Here is a 25,738-nt window from a genome sequence, read left to right as displayed (position 1 = left end):
ACCATAGGCCACTCCAAGCTCGTCACCAAGCTTAGGACCCTGGGACTGAACACCTCCCTTTGCAACTGGATCCTGGACTTCCTGATGGGCCAACCCCCAGGTGGTGAGGGTAGGCAACATGCTTTGTATGGCAAATGCACCGCCCTCAATCGCATGGCGCTACAGAGGGTAATGCGGACAGCCCAGTACATCACTGGGGCTGAGCTCCCTGCCATCCAGGACCTCCATATCAGGTGACAGGTGCGGAGATGCATCTTTTAAATGCAAACATTAGCTAGCCAAAACAGACAAGCCAACCCACCATCTGTCCTGCAACTAAGTCGGTAAAAACAACCAGACATATCCAATCAACACGTAAAAACCTCTAATATATGTACAACATTAACAGATCTCCACTACCATTGCAGATCATGGCCTACAGATTGGGTTATAGACACCTGGTGTATGAAAATAGACTTGGATGTATTTAGAGGTTTTATGATGAGTTGATGTTTGTGCAGACTGAATGAAATGTAGGAGCTGGATTAGATGACCCACAAACACAATGAACTACTAGATTATATATGTACACATTTGAGCCATCCATTCAAATCTAGATCCCCCCAGAAGTGGGTCAGCCAGAATCACAGCAGGTATCACTTACTCTAAAATAACTATGGGCGGAGGATAGCTTAAACTAGAGAAAGCAATGCCACTAAAACTAGGTTAAATATCAACTGTCCATACTGTGATATCTAATCATTCACAACAGAGCATCAGGTTCCATAAATACATACATTTTATTAATAACATTTAAAAAACTAATGGTCGAAAATATAATTTTCCAATATGGCCTATCTTAAGAAAACGTCAAGATTTTAGAAATAAATAATGTTGTGATATTAAAAACAATGACACTTGACACAAATCTACTCATGATTAAATCATTCTAGTAGCTGCCACAAAGCAGATGTTTTCATATTTACAAATAAACACAAAGATCGACATGCATACAAAACTTGAGTGCATCTCATGCCTTGTTTGAATAAACAAAACATGTTGTCATTGAACAGAAATATTACAACATAACACGCTCCATATCGAAGCAGCCAATAACTCCAATATTACGAAGCAATTCATAAAATAAAAAAAATCTAAAAAAAAAAATGTCTCCAGCATAGCAGTGCACATATGGAGTTATCCTTCCTCCCTGTCATCGCACCCCTTTGTAATCCTAGTTTACATACAGAACACTAAACCTTCCCCTCAGTCTCTGGATTTGCGGATACCATTGGAGAGCCCAGAGAGCTTCTCATTGTTATGGGAACAGTTAAAGTCACATGAACAGGACTCTATGACCATGACGTCCTTGCTGAAAGTGTCTCCGTCCTCACAGCGGAAGCGAACGGCCACAGTCTGGGTCTGCTGAGGGGTGCAGCAGCGCCCGTCCAGGCAAGAACCACAGTACCTGGAGTGGAACTTCTTCACGCTGCTGCAGCCTGCATAGGTCAGCGTCACTGGACGGCTGGCCTTCGCAATGCGACTACACTTATGTTGGTGAGAGGAGAACAAGAACAATATGAGAACAAAATATTGATGTACTGGACACGCCTGCGTTTCATCACGGTGATATCAGCATTGCTCCTGCCGGTTCGATTCTCACATAATACTCAATATATCTGTAGAAGTAATTTTGGATAAAAGCATCTGACAAATGACCATATAATGTATAGACGCATACCTTCAGGAATGAGTAGGATGACTGGGAGCATGGGCGGACCTCACAGAGACGAGTCACCTTCACCAGCTTGCACTGGCTGTTGTTGTTGCTGACCCTGGAGGAAACTCCTGTACCACAGGACTTAGAGCAGGGGGACCAGGCTGTGGTCTGAGCCACACACCTCCTGTTCCCCTTGGACATCAAGCGACTCTCAGGCTTACTCCTGAAAGCTGTGGGGAAAAGATGGCAAGACGATTAGTCAATGTGCATTGGATGGGCCTCACAAAACTTGGACATGAGTTCAAATCTACATACACTGTACATACAGATGGGGATAATAAATAGCTTTTCCATTTAAACTCCCTGTCTGGATGTATACCGAGGCGTTACATCAATTGGAGCTCAATAATTTCACAAACTGAACCATTGGAATAAACAGAGTTCCATTGACTCACCAGCTAAAGACTTGAGTCCTCCTCTGATGAAAGACACCAGCTCGTTTCTCTTTGTGAAGTCATCATCAGAATGTTTATCCTTGCGGCCATCTTTGCTGACCTTCTTGTCCACTGAGGCTTTCCCCTTCTCAGGGCAGACCAGCTCCTCACAGCAGCGACCGGGCACTTTGACCAGCTTGGATATGGCACAGCCCAGTTTTGGCAGGGAGAGCTGCTGGGGGCACAGGGACACACACCCCAAGGCACCATCCATGCATGAACACTGGTGCTTACAGTTGGCAGTGAAGCTCTCTCCATTCTGGTAGATCTTGCTGTTGTACTCACAGGGTCTTCCATCTGATTTGGCTGTTTGGAGAAGCAGACAGGGAGACTTACAATGCGAGTCAAGTGTAATATTCTAATTATATAGAATGAGCTGTAAATAAACCAAAAGCATAATTCCTCATTTGTAATAAACAAGTTCATAACCGTACATTTCTACAGCCAAACCCATTGGAGTCTGTACTAATTTGTAGAAGTTACAGTGACCACAGCAGGGTATCAGTATTTCCAATACACTTGTATCATTTTTTTATTTATTTAACCAGGCAAGTCAGTTAAGAACAAATTCTTATTTACAATGAAGGCCTACCCTGGAACAGTGTGTTAACTGCCTTGTTCAGGGGTAGAACGACATAACCTTTCGGTTACTGGCCCAACGCTCTAACCACTAGGCTACCTGCCGCCCCAATCATACCTCGACAGATGCCTTTAGCTGTGCCATAACCAGCCCCAAAGTTGCACTCCAGTCCCTTGACGTGGTCGCATGGCTCGGTCTTGCTGCAGTCCTCATTGAGCTGCCGCGTGCAAGCTTTGCAGCATCCACAGCCGTCTGGCACGAGGCTGATTCCTGGAGCGCACCTGGCTAACTCAAGAGGACACGAACATTCGGAGGGACAAGATGCAGATGCCTAAAATAACAAAAACATGTTCTAAGATAAATAAAATGTTAACTTCATTTATGTTATTTCTTCTACAAATATTCACTTAATTTATGTTATTTCTTCTGTGAGATGGAGTGAGGACAATCTGAATTAAATCACCGTCACCCACCCTCGGCATTGACAATCAAGCACGGATTTTATTGTAGGCTACGACTAATTTATATATATATATATATATATATGTTTTCTTACCGAAGTAAAACTCCCATAAAGGAAAAAAACTAAGGAAAGCATCAACATATTCATGTCTAGTGAAATAGTCTTCTTATCTTCCTTAATAAAGAAAAAGGCTCCTTTAGATTGATTATTCTAGACACGGAGAACGCAGTGTCGGTTAAACTACAGAGTGAATTACAAGGTATATATAGTCCGCTGTTTCGCTGGTGTAGCCTCTCATTTTTTATATCTGAAAGAGGTCTGACGTAGCCTATGGGGTGAATTGTTCCAAAACTATGCGAGGAATGTCTCCCAATGTTCCATTCAAGCCAAGTACCACCCTGTCTACTTTAATTTTTACAGGGATTATTTTATTTTCTACTCCTTTCTTTTTTAGGCTATTTAATGTCGGAAACTGAAGTCAAACACGTATTTAAAGTATTTATTTTAAGATATTTTTATATGTTGGCTGTTATGTTCCGTCCTAGAGTGCAGCTGAGAAAATCTGGACAAAGAAGTTTATTATATTAAGTTATTTTCTCTTCTATTGTAGTTACCCTTTTTAATATCTATACCTGTATAATAATTGTTCTAGTATGTGTTACTTTGGGGTGGCAGGCAGCCTAGTGGTTAGGCAGGCCTGGGCAATTATAGTCCTCGGGGCCTGATTGGTGTCACACTTTCCCCCCATCCATAGCAAACACACCTGATTTAAACTAATTGCATTTTTAACTGAAGATCATGATTAGTTGATTATTGGAGACAGGTGTGTTAACTGGGGCAAAAGTGGGACACCAATCAGGACCCAAAGACTGGAGTTGCCCAGGCCTGGGTTAGAGCGTTGGGCCAGCAATCTGAAAGGTTTCTGGATCAAATCCCAGAGCTGACAAGGTAAAAAGCTGTTGTTCTGACCCTGAACAAGGCAGTTAACCCACTGTTCCCTGGTAGGCCGTCAAAGTAAATAAGAATTTGTTCTTAACTGATTTGCCTAGTTAAATAAAGGTAAAAAAATATATACTTTGTTACTTTTCACGATGACAGAGATGACATTATGTGACTATTTTGCCCAGCCCTGGGATGGACTGGGCTAAATGCGATGGCTCAGAACTAGAGTTGCAAAGGGTCGGAAACTTACCGGAAATTTTCCATGGGAAGTTAAGCCCGGGAATTTGGGGAATTTTGCTTAAATTCACCAAAAAAGTTAGCATACAACAGTGACCCTTTTTTGTGTGATACACATAAGGCAATTCTAGGTCTTGTGGCATATTTTAGTTAAACTATCCCCAATTCAATGGAATTACAACCCTCTGCATGCACAGTACATTCTTCCATCAAATCAAATCAAATCAAATTTATTTATATAGCCCTTCGTATATCAGCTGAAATCTCAAAGTGCTGTACAGAAACCCAGCCTAAAACCCCAAACAGCAAGCAATGCATGTGAAAGAAGCACGGAGCAGGTTTAACTACAGAGTGAATTACGCAGTGTAGGTTTAACTACAGAGTGAATTACAAGGTGCAGTGCACTCTTCCATCACATATACAGCTGATTCTCAAGATCTTGCACACTAATGAGATGCTATTGAGCCCACACTACTACATGGTCTGAGCCAAGGACTACTGTCACAATCGTCGTAATGGATGGACCAAGGATGGAACACCATGTTTTTTTGTTAACTAGTAAATAGTAGCCTACAGCAAATTTGTGTTTAAATAATTTCTAACTTGTTAACAATTTCTGCTAGTTAGTTTTTGCTACCATGTGGGTTTTAGCTTGCTTGAGCCTGCTAACTGAGGAGTGTTAATTCACCTGTTTCCATACATGTTTCATTTAAAAAATATATCTTACAAAGGAGTTGTTTAATCTAACTGCTAACTAAACTAACTATTTATCTGTAAATGGAATTGTATTTTTTATTTTTTTTAATATATATTTTTTCTAATCTTTACAGGAAAATGCCACAGGCACTATCTGATGTGTGGAGACATTTCACTGCAGCTAATGTAGAAGGAAAAGCTGTGTACATTTGCAAATGCAGTGCCAAATCATATGTGAAGTATGCAACAAAGATGCAGAATCATCTGGCCAAGTGCATAAAATTCTCTCAGTGCTCACAACAAACAACCTCTGACAAAAGTCACTCTACTTCTATTCAAGGTTAAAATGATGAATCTGACACCTTATCGACAGCAACAGCTCATGGTCCTCCTGGAATCAGATTTTTTTTTGACTCAATGGAGTAATGTAGTCAGAGAAATGCTGATGAATGTCTTGCTCGAGCTGTGTATGCAACTGGTTCACCTCTGATGCTCACAGGCAATGTGTATTTGAAGAGATTTCTGAATGTTCTTTGCCCAGCATACACCCCTCCCACCAGACATGCTTAGTCTACTCATTTGCTGGATGCAGAGTTCAACAGAGTTCAAGTGAAGGTCAAGCAAATCATAGAGAAAGCAGACTGTATTGCAATCATCTCTGATGGGTGGTCGAATGTTCGTGGGCAAGGAATAATTAACTACATAATTTCCACCCCTCAACTAGTATTCTACAAGAGCACAGACACAAGGGACAACAGACACACTGGTCTCTATATTGCAGATGAGCTGAAGGCAATCAATGACCTTGGACCACAGAATGTATTTCCACTGGTGACAGACAATGCTGCGAACATGAAGGCTGCTTGGTCTAAAGTGGAGGAGTCCTACCCTCACATCACACCAATTGGCTGTGCTGTTCATGCATTGAATCTGCTCCTCAAGGACATCATGGCACTGAAAACAATGGATACACTCGACAAGAGAACCAAGGAAATGGTTAGATATGTGAAGGGTCATCAAGTTATAGCAGCAATCTACCTCACCAAGCAAAGTGAGAAGAATAAGAGCACCACATTGAAGCTACCAAGCAACACCTGTTGGGGTGGTGTTGTCATGTTTGACAGTCTCCTGGAGGGGAAGAAGTCTCTCCAAGAAATGGCCATATCACAGTCTGCCGATATGGGCAGCCCCATCAAGAGGATCCTCCTGGATGATGTATTTTGGGAGAGAGTGGTTAGCAGCCTGAAACTCCTGAAACCTATAGCAGTAGCCATTGCACGGATTGAGGGAGACAATGCCATCCTGTCTGATGTTCAGACTCTGCTTGCAGATGTAAGAGAAGAAATTTGTACTGCCCTGCCCACTTCACTGTTGCTCCAAGCAGAGGAAACTGCAGTTCTGAAATGCATCAAAAAGTGTGAAGACTTCTGCTTGAAGCCCATACCCGCCGCAGCGTACATGTTGGACCCCAAGTATGCTGGCAAGAGCATTCTGTCTGGTGCAGAGATCAACAAGGCCTATGGTGTCATCACTACCGTGTCTCGCCACCTTGGCCTGGATGAGGGCAAGGCTCTTGGCAGTCTGGCGAAGTACACTTCCAAGCAAGAGCTTTGGGATGTCGATGCAATATGGCAGTCGTGCCAACATATCTCATCAGCCACCTGGTGGAAGGGACTTTGTGGATCTGAGACTCTTTCCCCTGATGCCTCCATCATCTTCCAAATCCCACCAACATCAGCCGCCTCAGAGCGCAACTGGTCCTTGCTTGGGAACACACACACCAAAGCACGCATCTGGCTGACCAATACAAGGGTTGAAAAATTGATGGCCATCCGGACAAATTTTAGGCTTTTTGAGACTGACAACGAGCCCTCCTCAACAAGGTTGGAAAGTGACAGTGAAGATGAGGCCTCACAGTCTGATGTTCAAGAGGTGGACATTGAGGAGGTCCAGGGAGAAGACATGGAAGCCTGAGAGGAAAACCAAAGCTTTAGTTTCTAGACTATCATTTTACAGATGAATGTTGATAACGTTTTTGGGAGATGCGATGGATCCTTGGGGATCATTCAATATTCCCTTTCTTTTGTTGTTCAGTGAAATCATCCCATGTGAAGAGTCAACTCATTTAATTAAAGTTCAATTCGTAACTAAATGTTTTTTTTTACATTACTATTGGAAGGATTTTATAATTTGCAATTATGTCTACTTATAATAAGGTAAAATGTTTCTGTGTCCATACGATATGGTAAATATATCCAATGTAAAAAAACATCTACATTTAAATGGTATTAATATTAATTTGCATATATTTCCGTTAATTCCCATATATTCCTGTTAATTGCCATGGAAAGTTTCCACCTCTGAATATTCCCCAAAATGCGCAACCTTACTCAGCACAAATATATTATAGCCTAAATATTAAAAGATGAGCTACATATTTATATCGATAAATGAATGGAAGAAATGTCTCCCTCGCATGCAGGCCAGCCCAAGTGTTTAGAATAACCCTTAATCTATGGTCAGTGTTTGTATTGAAAGTATTTTTTTTATTTTCCTGTGCTCTGTAGTTTCTTCAATTCCATCTTTTTCATATTTGAAATGCCTGTCAGTCACCCATCTGGATGTGGGTGGATTAGTGTTTGTCTAACTCAAATATCTTTAAAAAGACAAGTAGAGAGAGTTTGGAATGTTTGACCCCTCCTGGAATTCTTTGTTCAGCCAGAATAAGTGAGTTAGGATTGAGAGAAGACAAAAGAGATTCCAGAATGTGCTTGACAAATGCCTGAAGGAACATCCATTCAAGATGAAACAGGAGGGTGCCTTTGGAAAATATAATTGTATAACCACATGAAAGAACAACAATTATGAAAAAACAAAAAGACTTTCCACCCTTCATCCCTGTTCTTTACTTCAGGATGACTTGCGTGAATAGGAAACCTAGCCAACCAGATTGGCATATCTTTTCATTTAGTCCTTGTCTAACTTGAGTGCACATAGCCCAGACAGTTGAGTTAAATCCAGGCAAATTTACACAGCTGAACAGCAGACCTCATATTTGAGGAGCATGCGTCACAATGCTCTGTCCTGGAAAATTGCTGACTTAGTTTTTTATTTTTTTATTTTATTTTTTATTTTTCCTACATAGCCCCAAGGCCCACACATTGTTGAGCAATTTTACTAAAAGTACATATACTCTGGGTTCTAAACTGTGGATTCAACAGGTGGTCAGTTATGAACTAGGGTTGGACTGGTATGATAGAAGAACATTATTACATTACACTGGAATTGTAATACAGTGAATTATAAGTGAAATAATCTGTCTGTAAACAATTGTTGGAAAAATTACTTGTGTCATGCACAAAGTAGATGTCCTAACCGGCTTGCCAAAACTATAGTTTGTTAACAAGAAATTTGTGGAGTGGTTGAAAAACGAGTTTTAATGACTCCAACCTAAGTGCATGTGAACTTCCAACTTCAACTGTATATATACAGTACCAGTCAAAAGTTTGGACACATCTACTCATTCAAGGGTTTTTCTTTATTTCTACTATTTTCTACATTGTAGAATAATGCCAGGAATGTGCAAAGCTGTCATCAAAGCAAGGGTGGCTACTTTGAAGAATCTCAAATATAACATTTATTTTTTGGTTACTACATGATTCCATATATGTTATCGTAAAAATTAAGAAAAACCCTGTAATGAGTAGGTGTGTCCAAACTTTTGACTGGTACAGTATATTTGTTTTCACTTTCCCTTACTTAGCTAGCAAATGCAGCTAACAAGTTTAGCTTACTCAAACACCCGGCTCAAACAGAGAGAGATGCTATGTTGCCTAGCTGGCTATGGCTATCCAACACTGGAACTCTTCCAAGTCAACGGAAGCTTTTGGTTTTATTAATTTATTGGCACCGGGGCCCGCCAGTGTAGCTGCTAAACTGCTTGCCAACTGTACACTGTACTGCATGATTGTAGCAGGTTTACTAATGTGCTAGTTCTAATAGCTATGCTGACTTGACGTGAGCTAATGTGGTGACAACGATGTAGGCTGTGTGTAGCGGTTATGATATGAAGGTTTGGCTTGGAAAGGTTTTTCCGCCTGGTCACAGTCAGCTGACGTGTTGTGCACTGAAGTCCACAAGCAAAAGGAAAAGGTGAGAGGAGTGCGCATTGATGTGAGAAGGAATTATCCTACAATTAAAGGGATTATGCTGTTTGTATGTGGCTACTATGAAAGTGAGCTGTGTTTACATGTGATCAGGGGTGTATTCATTCCGCCGATTTTGTTGAAAAACATTTATTAAACGGAAGCAAACGGAACGAAATGGGGATAAACATATCTGAATTTGACCATTAGAAACTCTTGTTTGCAACTGTGGACTAATGACACCCTAGATCAGCTAGATCCAGGCCAGATTGTGCAAGGTGTTATTGAATGTGTCAATGTCTGTCACCTTGATGACTTAAATTTCTCTCAACCTGTGCACCTACGTTGTAAACTTTCATTCATAGGCTAGGTGTCACGTCCTGACCAGTAAAAGGGGTTATTTGTCATTGTAGTTTGGTCAGGGCGTGGCAGGGGTGTTTGTTTTGTGTGTTTTTGGTTTAGGTTCTATGTTTTCTATTTCTATATTTAAATCTAGTTTTCTATTTCTATGTTGGGTTTTTGGTAGGACCTCCAATTAGAGACAGCTGGTTGTCGTTGTCTCTAATTGGAGGCCATATTTAGTTGATGTTTGTTTCACTTGTGTTTTGTGGGTGGTTATTTTCTATATAGCCTGGGAGCCTGATGGAACTGTTTTCGCCGTTTGTTTATTTTGTTTAAGTGTTTTCTTTAAATAAATAAATGAAGAAGATGAGCACTTTACCCGCTGCGCCTTGGTCCAATCCTGACGACGCCTATGACACTAGGTTGTAGAGACCTCATTATGGGTATAGGGAACATATTAGTATCATGTAGTAGCTTAAACCTATCGATGTTACATTAAGGTGGGTGAATGGAAAATGAATGACAGTCATCCAATATGCTGTAATAGAAATAAGGGCATGCTCATCAAAAAATAAATAATCCTCCCTCATCTTATATGTCTCCGACCGCCACTGGACCGTAGGTAGTGAGAAGGTGGCTTGAAAATACTGAACATTTTTATGGGTCTGACTGACACCTTTTATAAGGTACACAGGAATGTCTGTAGTGGCTTTGCGTCCGTTTTCAAGATGTGATTGCAAATCCAGTCTTACTACATCATTTCTATAAATGAGTTTTCCTCGTTTTGTGTCCCTTTCCTTTCGCTGCATGCAATGGGCACTCAGAACAGGAACATAGTGTTCATCTGGTCTGACATTCCCGATTGCTGACTCGTCAGTAAACATGGTCTGCCGCTAAACACATGCTGCTAATCACAATACAGTCTGGTCTCTAGGCTGTTTCCTAACACAGAGAAGAGAGCTAGTTGTGTTTTTAGGGAGTTTATTTTGTTCACTTTTTTATAACCCTTGCCTGGCTTGTTCCTGTGAGGACTGTAAATTGTACTGCTCTCATGTCATGGAGGAACACATTTTCACACCAAGCCTGTACTGTACTTGTAATTTTATATTAGGATCCCCATAAGCTAACGCCGTAACGCTAGCTAATCTTTCTGGGGTCCAACACCAATTAACAAGACATAACAAACAACCACAATCAAGACTTCACAAACATTCAACAAGTAGATAATACAGATAATTAAAATACCTGACAGGAAACACATTTAACATTCAGTTGATGCTTTCTATTTGCAGTCCAGTCATATGGTCTATCACATATGGTCTATCGGCTCCATATAAAACTGTAGATTTAAGGCGATTTGTCCTTGGCTTGGGTTGTTTTAGCTGCCCTGAATTTGCCTGTCTGGTTTGGTGGTTATGTGTGTTGCAAGAATGTACTAACTGGACTGAAAAATACTTTGGTTTTTTGAAAAATATAACATTCCTAAAGAAAATCACAAGACTAGATAGTACTTTGTTTTTGACATGAAGCCATGAGAGATTCTGATGCATTTGGATAATATTCATACGGTTAGAGCTATGAAGAGCTAATCTGGCAGCCCTTTGAGCCATTTGGAGCTTTTTTATATCTTTCTTTGCTGCAGATGACCATATAACCGGACATTACTCTAAGTGTGATAGGACCAAGGATTTAATCACCTGATTCAGATTGCTAGATGTTAAATACTCTGAACATTTTCTTGTGACAGCAATTCCCTTACCCATCATAATAACAATGTTATCTATGTGTTCTGACTGTGATAAAGCTGCATCCAGCCTTGTAGTTTCGTTTTTTTCACTTCCTCTACATGTGTTCTATTCACAGACAAATTCAATTGAGGACCATCAGCAAGCATATATCTTGAACCAAATACAATACATTTAGTTTTAGAAATGTTCAACACCAATTTGTTCATATCAACCCACTCAGACCCCATTCTTAGTTCACTGCTCAGGATCTGTTAGCTTATTACATTCTGATGCGCTATACATTGTAGAGTCATCAGCATACATGACCACTCTTGCTTTGTTCATTACTGAAGGTAAATCATTAGTAAAGATAGAGAAGTGGGCCTAGGCAACTTCCTTGAGGAACACCACAGTGTATATCTTTACTGTTTGAAAAGCCATTGAAGAACACTTTTTGCCTTCTCCTGGATAGATAGCTTTCCATCCAGGATAGAGCTGCAGATTTAAAACCATAACATTTGAGTTTACCTAGTAACCGTTCATGATCAATTACATCAAAAGCAGCACTGAAATCTAGTAACACTGCACCAACTAACTTCCTGTAATCCATACTCTTTAACCAATCATCTGTCATTTGTGCTAAGGCCATACTCGTAGAATGCCCTTCTTTGTATGCATGCTGGAAACCCATTATCAGACCATTACATGAGAAATAATCCTTGATTTGTACAGATACAATTTTTTCCAATAATTTACTTAACACGGGCAAGCTTATGGACGACTATTAGGACCAGTGAATGAAATTGTTTATCCTTAGGTAGTGGAATAACCTTTTGACTCTTTATAGACTTCTGGGCACACTCCATACATCAAGCACTTATTAAAAATATGTGCGATTGGGGTAGATATTTGGTTAGCTGTAACTCTAAGCAATTTGGCGTCAAGATTATCTGTACCAGGCGACTTGCCATCCAAAAGAGACAACAGCATCCTTTCTACCTCTTCCCTTTCTACTTGATGAAATTCAAAAATGCATTGCCTCTCCTTCATGATACAATCTTTTATAAGGGTATATGACATGGAGCCATCAGTTGGAGTCATAGCATTCCTCAACTTGTCCACTTTACCTGTAAAATATTCATTAATTCATTTGGCTTTTTCAAGGACTGCAAGCTTATCCTTGAACCTGAGGAATTTCACTACAATTGACCTGGGTCTGGCTCCATTGGCACCACCATTGGCACCACCAGTGCCCCTTGGTTTCCCAGACCGGTGAGCATGTTCCAGATCAATCTGTTGATCCAGCTGTAGCTCCTCAGAAAACAGCTTTCGAACTTTGTCCTCTGATTCAGCCCATGTCTCACTTCGGCTCTCCTGGATACCATCTATTATAAGATTATTTCTCCTCAATTGTCCATCCAGGTAATCAGCCTTCCCAGACATGTTCTGGAGGCCCTCCCTGACTGTGGTGTTTTCATTCCACATAGAGGAACAGTTTCTGGAAAGTGTATCCTGTGTGGTCTTCAATATATCCACATCCTTCTGTGTGAACTGAAGGCTTGTTTTAATGTCTTGTACATCTTTAAGTTAGGTCGACCAGCTGTTTGTTGGTCGACTCCATGATCATTTCTATGAAGCTGCTGAAGTATCATTTCCTTATAGAAAACATTCTGCTTCTCCAAGAGTTCACGTACCTGCCCAGCAGAGATGTGATCCTCGTCTTTTTTCTGAGGCATGATTGTAATGATAGTAGGACGAGCCCGCTATTCACTCCGTGAAATGAGAGACGCCAGCAGTAGAAAACCGAGACAAATTGAAGTGCGGCGCTAGCCACAAGGGCTAACTGCTTAGCATGCTTGGTATCCGGCAATAGTAGCCCAGGTTACCTAGCTTGATAGCTAGCAGATAGGCTAGCTGCTTTGCCAATGTAGTACCACCTTATTTGAGCTAGGATCCCAGGACATATATCAGTGGTCCCAGCGTTAACGCTAACTGCGTCCCAGGATCCAGATATGAATAAGAAAACTATTGTAAACTGTTTTTAGATAACTAGTTAGTTTGTTGTTAAAGTAAAAGAAACCGAGTCTCTAGTCTTGTACTGCGTGTGTTGATGACAATGAGAGTAGATAAACACAGTACTACATGCAGTGAAGCTGCCCACCTATTGTTTTATCTTCATGGATAAAAGTACCAAAAATGGATTGAGGGCAGATTCCCTGTGTCAAATTATTATTTGAAGAGTTGGAGGAACATCAACCTACCCCAACAGTGACAGACAAACATTTAATTTCAGGGCATGACACAACAAGCCTAACAACAACAACCTCAGGGAAGCAATGGTCCTCAAAGGAGTCCTGTAATATCATGATTAAAGAGAACTGGCAACTGAAAGCTGAGAAGGCACAAGTTGTGCCATTTTGGAATTAATTTTTTGGTCTTCTGGAATGTTATGTTTGGCTTCTCATACAAAGCGGTTCACCTGGCAATAAGAGTAGAGGAAACTCCACTGTCCTCTGCCAATACCTGCTCTTGTTGACTTCCTTCAACCTGGTCAGAGCTGTAGCCTACCCACTTTTTGTGGGCCTTATAGTAAACAATGATATTTGTTTTTTTGTTATGTTCTGTAATACATATACTTCAACACAAATTATATTTTCTACATGACTGCTTAGTCAATTTGGTATGTTTTCATGTTACCAAGGCAAATTAGTTTTATACCAAGCCTAGACGTGTTATCATTGCCCTAGGACAGCCTCAGACAATTAATAATCTCCTCATAATGTGTTAAGCAGTCTTTTGATATTAGACCTCAGGTGCTCTGTGTCATCATAACTAAATACATAAACAGTTATAAACAGCAAATTAGTTTTATACCGAGCCTAGACGTGTTATCATTGCCCTAGGACAGCCTCAGACAATTAACAATCTCCTCATAATGTGTTAAGCAGTCTTTTGATATTAGACCTCAGGTGCTCTGTGTCATCATAACTAAACACATAAACAGTTATAAAGACAGGCACCCTCTCAGCAACTAAGCAACAATAATACATATACATCTATTAAGTAGGGTAATTAATGAATTATGCATGTATTACACAGGGTGGCAGCGTAGCCTAGTGGTTAAAGCGTTGGACTAGTAACCGAAAGGTTGAAGTTTGAATCCCCGAGCTGACAAGGTACAAATCTGTCGTTCTGCCCCTGAACATAACAGTTAACCCACTGTTCCTAGGCCGTCATTGAAAATAAGAATTTGTTCTTAACTGACTTGCCTAGTTAAATAAAGGTTAAAAAAAAGAACAAGCATTTTATGAGTTGAAGTATATTATGGTGTTATGATGACAATAATATTACCTGGTCATATCAAAGTGCAGCAGCTAAGCTACTCTATACATACTGAACAAAAATATAAACGCAACATGTAAAGTGTTGGTCCCATGTTTCATGAGCTGAAATAAAAGATCCCAGAAATGTTCTGTACACACAAAACGCTTATTTCTCTCAACTTTTGTGCACACATTTGTTTACATCACTGTTAGTGAGCATTTCTCTTTTGCCAAGATAATCCATCCACTGGTTATGTGTGGCATATCAAGAAACTGATTAAACAGCATGATCTTTACACAGGTGCACCTTGTGCTGGGGACAATAAAAGGCCACTCTAAAATGTGCAGTTTTGTCACACAACACAATGCCACAGATGTCTCAAGTTTTGAGGGAAAGTGCAATTGGCATTCTGACTGAAGAAATGTCCACCATAGCTGTTGCTAGAGAATTGAATGTTACTTTCTCTACCATAAGCTGCTTCCAACATCGTTTTAGAGAATTTGACAGTATGTCTAACCGGCCTCACAACCGCAGACCACGTGTAACCACGCCAGCCCAGGACCTCCAGATCCAGCTTCATCACCTGCGGGATCATCTGAGACCAGCCACCCAGACAGCTGATGAAACTGTGGGTTTGCACAACCTAAACATTTCTGCACAAACTGTCAGAAACCGTCTCAGGGAAGCTCATCTGCATGCTCTTCATCTTCACCAGGGTCTTGACCTGACTCCAGTACGGTGTCGTAACCGACATCAGAGGGAAAATGCTCATCTTCGATGGCTACCAGCACGCTGGATAATTTTGCTCTTCACCGGATACTGACTGTTTTTCTGATCCACAACCCTACTTTTCTTTTTGAAGGTTTCTGTAACCAACAGATGCATGGCTGTATTCCCAGTCATGTGACATCCATAGATTAATGCATTTATTTCAATTGACTGATTCCCTTATATGAACTGTTGCGTTTATATTTTTGGTCAGTGTAGAATAAACCTACCGGTACTTGCCCCAGTGGCACTGATATGATAGCTTACAGTGAGGGAAAAAAGTATTTGATCCCTGCTGATTTTGTACGTTTGCCCACTGACAAAGAAAGGATCAGTCTATAATTTTAATGGTAGGTTTTTTTGAACTGTGAGAGACAGAATAACAACAAAAAAATCCAGAAAAACACATGTCAAAAATTGTATAAATTGATTTGCATTTTAATGAGGGAAATAAGTATTTGACCCCCTCTCAATCAGAAAGATTTCTGGCTCCCAGGTGTCTTTTATACCTGTATAAAAGACACCTGTCCACAGAAGCAATCAATCAATCAGATTCCTAACTCTCCACCATGGCCAAGACCAAAGAGCTCTCCAAGGATGTCAGGGACAAGATTGTAGACCTACACAAGGCTGGAATGGGCTACAAGACCATCGCCAAGCAGCTTGGTGAGAAGGTGATAACAGTTGGTGCAATTATTCGCAAATGGAAGAAACACAAAAGAACTGTCAATCTCCCTCGGCCTGGGGCTCCATGCAAGATCTCACCTCGTGGAGTTGCAATGATCATGAGAATGGTGAGGAATCAGCCCAGAACTACACGGGAGGATCTTGTCAATTATCTCAAGGCAGCTTGGACCATAGCCACCAAGAAAACAATTGGTAACACACTACGCCATGAAGGACTGAAATCCTGCAGCGCCCGCAAGGTCCCCCTGCTCAAGAAAGCACATATACATGCCCGTCTGAAGTTTGCCAATGAACATCTGAATGATTCAGAGGACAACTGTGTGAAAGTGTTGTGGTCAGATGAGACCAAAATGGAGCTCTTTGGCATCAACTCAACTCGCCGTGTTTGGAGGAGGAGTAATTGTTTTTCTGCTAAGGGGACACGACAACTTCACCGCATCAAAGGGACGATGGACGGGGCCATGTACCGTCAAATCTTGGGTGAGACCTTCCCTCAGCCAGGGCATTGAAAATGGGTCGTGGATGGGTATTCCAGCATGACAATGGCTCAAGTGGCTCAAGAAGAAGCACATTAAGGTCCTGGAGTGGCCCAGCCAGTCTCCAGACCTAAATCCCATAGAAAATATGTGGAGGGAGTTGAAGGTTCGAGTTGCCAAACGTCAGCCTCGAAACCGTATGCCTTGGAGAAGATCTGCAAAGAGGAGTGGGACAAAATCCCTCCTGAGATGTGTGCAAACCTGGTGGCCAACTACAAGAAACGTCTGACCTCTGTGATTGCCAACAAGGGTTTTGCCACCAAGTACTAAGTCATGTTTTGCAGAGGGGTCAAATACTTATTTCCCTCATTAAAATGCAAATCAATTTATAACATTTTTGACGTGTTTTTCTGGATTATTTTGTTGTTATTCTGTCTCTCACTGTTCAAATAAACCTACCATTAAAATTATAGACTGATCATTTATTTGTCAGTGGGCAAACGTACAAAATCAGCAGGGGATCAAATACTTTTTTCCTCACTGTATTGTTTAGTGTTATAGCCCCATCCCAAGGTCTCTTTATGAAAGAACATTCCATTTATTTATTTTTTGCAAATGTTTAGTAAAAAATATAATGGTAATTAAATAATTAATTAAATTGATACATTTTATGGTAATTACATTACATTATTTGAACACTGGAATATGTGTTTTATCACCAGGGGAATTAACTGTGGTGGTGTACAAGTAGCGTTAATGAATGAAAAGCACTCACTCATCGTTCACTTGCCCGCACATGATTTGGGTAAACCCGTTCATGGAATCAGGAAGTAATAATTTGCAGCGGTTCCCCTGATGAGAAACTTTCGTGTACTGGGGCAGTCTAGAAGCTTTTGTTTTGTATCCGCAAGTATAGGCTATTAGAGTTACACACTGGAAAATATAATATTCGTGGACGAGAGCCTATCTTTTGGTGGATGTATTTTTAGTGTGCCTTTTTATTCTCTGAAAGTACGCGGAAGACTTGAATTTGACACCTTGGCTTAGGTAGGGTAAGTAGAATGGATGTTCCTCACCTGACAGAAGATGAAATGGCAGATATTAAAAAGGAGGTAAGTTGCCTATTTGTCTGACTAACAATTCAACTGTCAGGGAGTCTGTTTTACAATAATGATTTGCCAGAATGTTGTTAACTTATAGAGGTGGGAACTTTAAATGTAGAAATGCGCAAAATGAAGAAGTGAAAGTAACCAATTTATGCCGCACCCTAGCAGGGCCGACCAAACCAGGGCACTAGGGGGACCCAGAGTCCAAATGTTTTAATGTTTTATTTTATTTATTTTTAGGAAGTCAGTCAGGGTCTCAACTTAATGTTGAGAGATATCATATTAGAACACACAACATGCAATTTCGAAATTTGGTAGTTCATAAGAAATTGTCCTCTTGTTAATTCAGTCACATACAGTCAAATCAATTAGCCCACGTCAGCTAACATGTTACAGATTGCTAGGTAAGTTAGTGTAGCCATCCCTCTAAACCTTGTAGTAATCATGGCCAAATTACTGATGGGCCCTGACCTCCAGTGGGCCTCCATAGATTTTGTTAGTCACTCACTAGTTTAGGGCCCCCAAAGCCTTCCCACTGGGCACAGATGTCAGTTCAATGTCTAGATTTGATTTACATTTGGTTGAGTTGTCAACTAACATGAATTCAGTGTGAAATCAACAAAAAATGTCACCATGTCATTGGATTTAGATGAAAAGTTGGGTGAAGAAAAGACCATTTCAAATCCAATCAGTTTCCCACGATGATTCAACATCTTCACATATCTTTTTGGTTGAAATTACGTGAAAACAACAGTGGTGAATGTTTTAATACTTATGTAAAACTGGTAATCAGAATGTGTTCTTAGGTGTCAAGTTATATGGCTATGATTGGATAATGTTTGAAGTGTAATTACTTTAAAAAAAGTATTATTTCAAGACCCTAAAAAAAGCTATTGTTTACCTTTTTATAATTCAAAATAAACAATGTATAGTTGTCCGGCCCGTGGCCCACAACTCAGATTATGTACGAAGCCCAAACGTTTGAGCACTCATGCTCTATAGGCTACCACATTTTTACAGTAGCCTATATGTGTGTATAGTGTAAATAAAGTTGAGCAATGATGTGATGTGCATATTATACCTAACCCCTTTCTCATAATGATCAACAAAGGCATACCCTTCCTCTAATTATTCTTTGTCCAGACATGTTTACCTGTCCTTCAGTACAGTTACAGTATTGCCATCAGAAGCACCCTGGTCACACATTAACAAATGATGTCCCTATATAACGTACAGATTGTCCAGAACCCAACCCTCAACACAACACAAAACACCCACAGTTTCCATCTTGCTCATCTCTGTCCAGGTCCTAACGAGGCTGCGACCGTACCTCTGTGACAAGATCCGGGTCGACCGCCATTTTGACTACCTGCGCTCGCGCAAGATCCTTACGCGGGACGACACAGAGGAGATCAGCTGCAGGAGCACGCAGAGTAAACGGACGGGCATGCTGCTGGACTACCTGGCTGAGAACCCTCGGGGGCTGGATGCCCTGGTCGAGTCTATCCAGCAAGGACGTACCCTCAACTTCATCATCACCAAGATCACTGATGAGGTGCAGAAAGTGAAGAACGAGAGGATAGAGGCTCTCAGAGGTACGTTGTGTGTCTGTGTGTTGTTTTTTATTCTTTGTTTGAATTCATATAATGAAAGTACTGCAGTGAACCACACTTGAGTGACGAGTAATCTTGCATGAGACCTGAATATTTGTGTTAGCTCCCTAAGCTAATAGGCTTTAGCTCAGTGTGCTAACAACGTCTTAGTATCATTATCATGACCATCTCCCTTTGGACCTCTACAGCAGGGGCATCCAGTTCCTCCTCGGGCTTCCTGCCAACCCAGGACACTTCCAGGGCCACTAAAGACCTGTCCAGGACGCTGTCATATGAGACCAACCTGGCATCCACCATGCCGTACAACGGAGAAGGGAGCCCATCCACCTCTGACGCCCTAAGATCCCTCAACCTGCCCGCTGCCTCCAGCCAAGGGAAGGAGGTGTCATCATCCATGGGAGGGGATAGCATGGTTGTGTCTTCATCCCAGGCCTCGTCCAAACTGCCTAGGCCTGGAGAACCAGGGGCTCCAAACCTGCCACAGGAGGCCTTATCTAACATGGATGCTGGACCACACGGGAGCACAGCGATCAGCGGAGGGGACGCCAACTTCCAGCCCCTGAGGTCACGCTCCATCACCCCCACTTCCACATCATACAGGGACCTCTCGCCTAGGCCCCCACCAAAATCTTACTGAGGACCGCCCCTTGCCCTGGAATGTCTCCCACATCATTACTCATCACAAACATTCCCACTTCAATTTTATTGTTTGGACCAGTTTGTGTTTTCTTAAGGGTTTTAGTTGAGTGATACATCAAACAAATAGCAACTCGTAAAGTATATTCCATGCCTCACATTATACTCTGGGTTATTAGAAAGCTGGACAAGCTTATTTTGAATTCAATGAAGAACCATACAAGTAACTACTTACTAATCATGTCTCAATCATAAGCTGTACCTTCATGAATTTTACTCTGCTCCTATCAAGTCATCTTACATAAGATGCCCCTTACCCACAGAGAGACGGATTGAGATAGAGGTACACTTTATTCTGAACATGGACTAAAGTCGTAGGTCATCATTCTCCATCAACACTACTGCTCATCTCCTTTCCTATGAATTATGGGTGTGTGAGTTCTTCATGAGAGACTGGCATGTTGATGAATTATGGGTGTGAATTATGGGGGTGTGAGTTCTTCATGAGACTGGCATCAACATGCCACACCATGGCAGCTACAATAGAGATGTTTTCTTGTAAGGAGCCCAGAGCATCAGAAGACAACTTCTCTGTATTGACACAACACTGGAATTAATGGTTCTGCATATGCTTTAAGGCACACAAACTGTAGTCACAAACTTTGGTAGACCTACGCTGGAATGGTTAATGTTTTTACTCTAGACTAGAGTATCGTTATACTATAGATACATTTTCTTATTGTGAAAGGGCATGAATGTGTAATGTGGTACAACAGTGTTACTTATTATCAAAAAGTGAACTTTAATAACTGCTATTTTGATAATTGATGTACCAGTACTTTTTATATTTGAGATCTTGAAAATGTAGGCCTTCTATCAATAAATCAAAGGAATATGAGACACAGGAGACATTTCCTGTCAAATGTGTGATTCATTAATGTTTGTTGAAGATGGCTCACAGAAATACATTCTATCCTTATTTTCTGAAGTTTCATTATGATTTTATGACAATTAGATTAGGCAATTACATGCATGAAACTTAAGCTGATCAGTAACATAAGCCTACTGTATTAGAGAACGTTTATGTTTTGGGAAAACAGGTAAACCTCAGAATGCCGCTCGAGAACGACAGTCACAGTGATTGAGTGTCTCCTTCCCTGTTCTGTTCAATGTTGACAGAAGAAATTAGATTTTTCACATGTTAAACAAGCTGCTCTGTATAGCGTGGGCAGGTGCTTCTCTGGACTACAGGTAAGTAATAAACTGTCGCCATTCCAATTATGTAATAAGAAATTGAGTAGGCATAACCTATCAAAGTGTTACGATGATGTTGTTTATTTATTATTACAGCTGCTTCCCCAATCAAAAGCCCTGTATTAACACTGAGGTTGGTGCTAAACTAAAGGATAGGGCTATCGCAGACAACCCCGAGGCTACGGCTCAAGACAGGAACAAGTACCACTATGACCTCCGCAGAGTCATCAAATGAGCAAAAGGACAATATAGAAATAAGGCGGAATCATATTACACAGGCTCAAATTAAATTGTATTAGTCGCATACACATATTTAGCAGATGTTATTTCTGTCACACCCTGATCTGTTTCACCTGTCATTGTGCTTGTCTCCACCCCCCTCCAGGTGTCGGCCATTATCCCCAGGGTATTTTTTACCTGTGTTCTCTGTCTGTTGTCAGTTTGTTTTGTTCGTCAAGCCTACCAGCGGTTTTCCCCTTGCTCCTGGCTGTTTCTAGTTCCTGTTTTCTAGTTTTCCCGGTTTTTACCTTTTTGCCTGCCCTGATCCTGAGTATGCCTGCCGTTTCTGTACCTTGTCACACCACCCTGAATTATTGACCTCTGCCTGCTCTGACCCCGACACTGCCTGCCGTTCTGTACCTTTTGCACTCTTTCGTGTTGCAAAATGCTTGTGTTCCTAGCTCCAACTGTGTAGTAATATCTAACAATACACAACAATACACACAAATCTAAAAAGTAAAACAATGGGATTAAGTAATCTCAAAATATTAGGAGTAATATCGGAGTCCGGAGTATAAAAAGCCTATATACAGTACCAGTCAAAAGTTTGGACACACCTACTCATTCAAGGGTTTTTCTTAATTTTTACTATTTTTAATTGTAGAATAATAGTGAAGACATCAAAACTATGAAAAAACAGTGTTAAACAAATCAAAATATATTTTAGATTTGAGATTCTTCAAAGTAATCACCCTTTGCCTTGATGACAGCTTTGCACACTTTGGCATTCTCTCAACCAGCTTCATTATGTATGCGGCACCGGAGAAGATGGCTGACGTCCTCCTAAACGATTGTGTTTTTATGTTTGTTTTTTTGCGTTGTTTGTAACTTTTTTTCAATTTTATTTTGTACATAATCTTGTAGCTACCGTCTCTTATGACCGAAAATAACTTCTGGACATCAGAACAGCGGTTACTCACCACGAACTGGCAGAAGCTTTTTTTTTCTTTAACGAGTTCGATGAGCCCGACGTGATCGACATACTGCTTTCCGGGGAACAGGCCCAAATCCCCGTCATTTGCGTGAAGAGACGACAAAGGAAAAAGAGGACGGAAGTCGGGCTGCCTTCTGAGAATTCGTTGGCGATCGAATAAACCCCCCCATGCCTTCCGTTCTTCTAGCTAACATGCAATCATTGGAAAATAAAATCGACGACCTACGAGGAAGATTAAACTACCAACGGGACATTAAAAATTGTAATATCTAATGCTTCATTGAGTCGTGGCTGAACGACGACATTATCAACATACAGCTGGCTGGTTATATGCTGTATCGGCAGGATAGAACAGTGGCGTCTGGTAAGACAAGGGGTGGAGGACTATGCATATATGTAAACAACAGCTGGTGCACGATATCTAAGGAAGTCTCGAGGTTTTGCTCGCCTGAGGTAGAGTATCTCATGATAAGCTGTCGACCACACTATCTACCAAGAGAGTTTTCATCTGTATTTTTTGTAGCTGTCCACATACCACCACAGATCGATGCTGGCACTAATACCGCACTCAATGAGCTGTATTCCGCCATAAGCAAACAGGAAAACGCTCACCCAGATGCGGCGCTCCTAGTGGCCGGGGACTTAATGCAGGGAAACTTAAATCTGTTTTAGCAAATTTCTATCAGCATGTTAAATGTGCAACCAGAGGGAAAAAAACTCTAGACCACCTTTACTCCACACACAGAGACGCATACAAAGCTCTCCCTTGTCCTCCATTTGGCAAATCCGGACGTAATTCTATCCTCCTGATTAAAGCAGGAAGCACCAGTGACTCAGTCAATAAAAAAGTGGTCAGATGAAGCAGATGCTAAGCTACAGGAATGTTTTGCTAGCACAGACTGGAATACGTTCCCGGGATTCTTCCTATGGCATTGAGGAGTACACCACATCAGTCAATGGCTTCATCAATAAGTGCATCGAGGACGTCATCCCCACAGTGACCGTACGTACATACCCCAACCAGAAGCCAAGGATTACAGGCAACATCCGCACTGAGCTAAAGGCTAGAGCTGCCGCTTTCAAGGAGCGGGACTCTAACCCGGAAGCTTATAAGAAATCCCGCTATGCCCGCCGACGAACCATCAAACAGGCAAAGTGTCAATACAGGACTAAGATCGAATCATACTGCACCAGCTCCGACGCTCATCGGATGTGGCAGGGCTTGCAAACCATTACATACTACAAAGGGAAGCACAGCCGAGAGCTGCCCAGTGACATGAGCCTACCAGATGAGCTAAACTACTTCTATGCTCGCTTCCAGGCAAATACCACTGAAACATGCATGAGAGTACCAGCTGTTCCGGACGACTGTGTGATCACGCTCTTCGCAGCTGATTTGAGTAAGACCTTTTAACAGGTCAACATTCACAAGGCCGCAGGGCCAAACGGATTACCTGGACCTGTACTGCAAGCATGCGCTGACCAACTAGCAAATGTCTTCGCTGACATTTTCAACCTCTCCCTGTCCGAGTCTGTAATACCAACATGTTTTAAGCAGACCACCACAGTCCCTGTGCCCAAGAACATTAAGGTAACCTGCCTAAATGACTACCGACCCGTAGCACTCAAGTCTGTAGCCATGAACTGCTTTGAAAGGCTGGTCATGGCTCACATCAACAGTATTATCCCAGAAACCCTAGACCCACTCCAATTTGCATACCGCCATAACAGATCCACAGATGATGCAATCTCTATTCCACTCCACACTGCCCTTTCCCACCTGGACAAAAGGAACACCTATGTGAGAATGCTGTTCATGACTAAAGCTCAGTGTTCAACACCATTGTCCCGTCCAAGCTATTCACCAAGCTGAGGACCCTGGGACTGAGCACTTCCCTCTGCAACGATCCTGGACTTCTTGATAGGCCGACCCTAGGTGGTGAGGGTAGGCAACATCACCTCCGCCACGCTGACCCTCAACACAGGGGCCCCACAGGGGTGTGTGCTTATTCCCCTCCTGTACTCCATTGTCAAGTTTGCTGATGACATGACAGTGTTAGGCTTGATCACCGGCGACGATGAGACAGTCTACGCGCTCTTTATTTTTTGCACGGTCTCTATGCACACTCACAGGGCCCTACACACTACACACACTGATACTCCAACACACATACAAAAACTCACGCAATCATTTGCTCACACACATATAATATCCACATACATATATACTGACTCTACACACACCCACTCCCATACAATCTTCATATGCGCTGCTGCTACTCTGTTTATCATATATCCTGATGCCTAGTCACCTTATTCCTATACATATCTACCTCTATTGATCCAGTATCCCTGTTCATTGTAAATATGGTACTGGAACTGACCTTGTATATAGTATGCTTACTTACTTTATCCTGTTCTTCTTCTTCTTATTTTTTTATCTTGTGTGTTTTTGTTCTACCTTGTTATTTTTAGTACTACATTGTTATTGATTACTGCATTGTTGGGGTTAAAGCTTGCAAGAAAGGCATTTCACTGTACTTGTGCATGTGACATAGAATTTTCTAACTTAAAACTGTGAAGCAATAAAGTGGGATTTCACTATTATGGAAGTTCCTAGAGCATGTATACATTTTTTTTTAAAAATCTAATATAATCTGAAATGGTTTGTGTTATGCAGAATTCATTTATGTATCTATTACCTGTTTGTTTTCCTCAGCGTCTTTTGGATTGAGTAACGAGATGATGGAGCCCTTCAAAGAGGAAAACCTGATGGTGTTTAAACACCTCTTGAAAGAACATAAGGACCAGCCTGTGGACTGATATGCCATGTACACCAAAACAGATGTATATGACCACCTCTATTGCATCCTCGATAGCGTAATGTAGACTTCAATTTACCTAAAGTCAGTGAAGTATTTCCCAATGTTCGTTGACTGCCAGTGTAGATTAATTGTCTTCTGCAGATTACAGTGCAGTATTTAAAGCATACTGTAGTTTATTCACCAATGTGTCATCTACATAAATTACACAGTCATGTGGGACCTATCAAACAGTGGAGCAAGGTGTTGTTTATAGTGTTGTTTATAGTGAAACTGTAATATATGCACCCAGAGGCAGTTTGGAACTCTATGGTTAGTGTTGCAACCGAGGACAGAATTCAGCACTCGGCAGTCCCAATCTGTGAGTTTGTGTGGCCTATCACTTCGCAGCTGAGCTGCTGTTGCTCCTAGATGTTTCCATTTCAGAATAACAGCACTTACAGTTTACAGGGGCAGCTCTAGCAGAGCAGAAATTAAACGAACACAACATAGTACGTTTCCTCATTTGCATCAC

At 41.4% G+C, this 25,738-nt stretch overlaps 2 protein-coding genes across 3 annotated transcripts; one reads left to right on the top strand and one right to left on the bottom strand.

The window, feature by feature from the left end:
• Positions 1-758: 758 nt before the first annotated feature.
• On the bottom strand, positions 759-3,494 carry LOC115157232 (CCN family member 1). 2 transcript variants are annotated; one of them, XM_029705314.1, is made up of 5 exons: positions 3,330-3,494; positions 2,891-3,104; positions 2,155-2,499; positions 1,721-1,929; positions 759-1,527 (listed from the first exon to the last, which is right to left on the bottom strand). In XM_029705314.1, exons 1-5 carry the CDS (start codon positions 3,381-3,383, stop codon positions 1,246-1,248), a joined length of 1,104 nt encoding a protein of 367 aa, XP_029561174.1. In that variant the 5' UTR covers positions 3,384-3,494; the 3' UTR covers positions 759-1,245. The 2 variants fall into 2 exon arrangements, with proteins under 2 accessions (XP_029561174.1, XP_029561175.1); XM_029705315.1 differs by having other exon boundaries at positions 759-1,522.
• Positions 3,495-17,400: 13,906 nt separating this feature from the next.
• Positions 17,401-20,846, top strand: LOC115157231 (B-cell lymphoma/leukemia 10). The gene is made up of 3 exons (XM_029705313.1): positions 17,401-17,692; positions 18,993-19,281; positions 19,488-20,846. Exons 1-3 carry the CDS (start codon positions 17,642-17,644, stop codon positions 19,934-19,936), a joined length of 789 nt encoding a protein of 262 aa, XP_029561173.1. The 5' UTR covers positions 17,401-17,641; the 3' UTR covers positions 19,937-20,846.
• The last annotated feature ends 4,892 nt before the right edge of the window (positions 20,847-25,738 follow it).

The sequence above is a fragment of the Salmo trutta genome, chromosome 21 (genome assembly GCF_901001165.1).
Source record: "Salmo trutta chromosome 21, fSalTru1.1, whole genome shotgun sequence".
NCBI classification, from domain to species: Eukaryota; Metazoa; Chordata; class Actinopteri; order Salmoniformes; family Salmonidae; genus Salmo; species Salmo trutta.
Note: the sequence above shows the minus strand (reverse complement) of the source record. Positions and strands in the feature narration are given on the sequence as shown.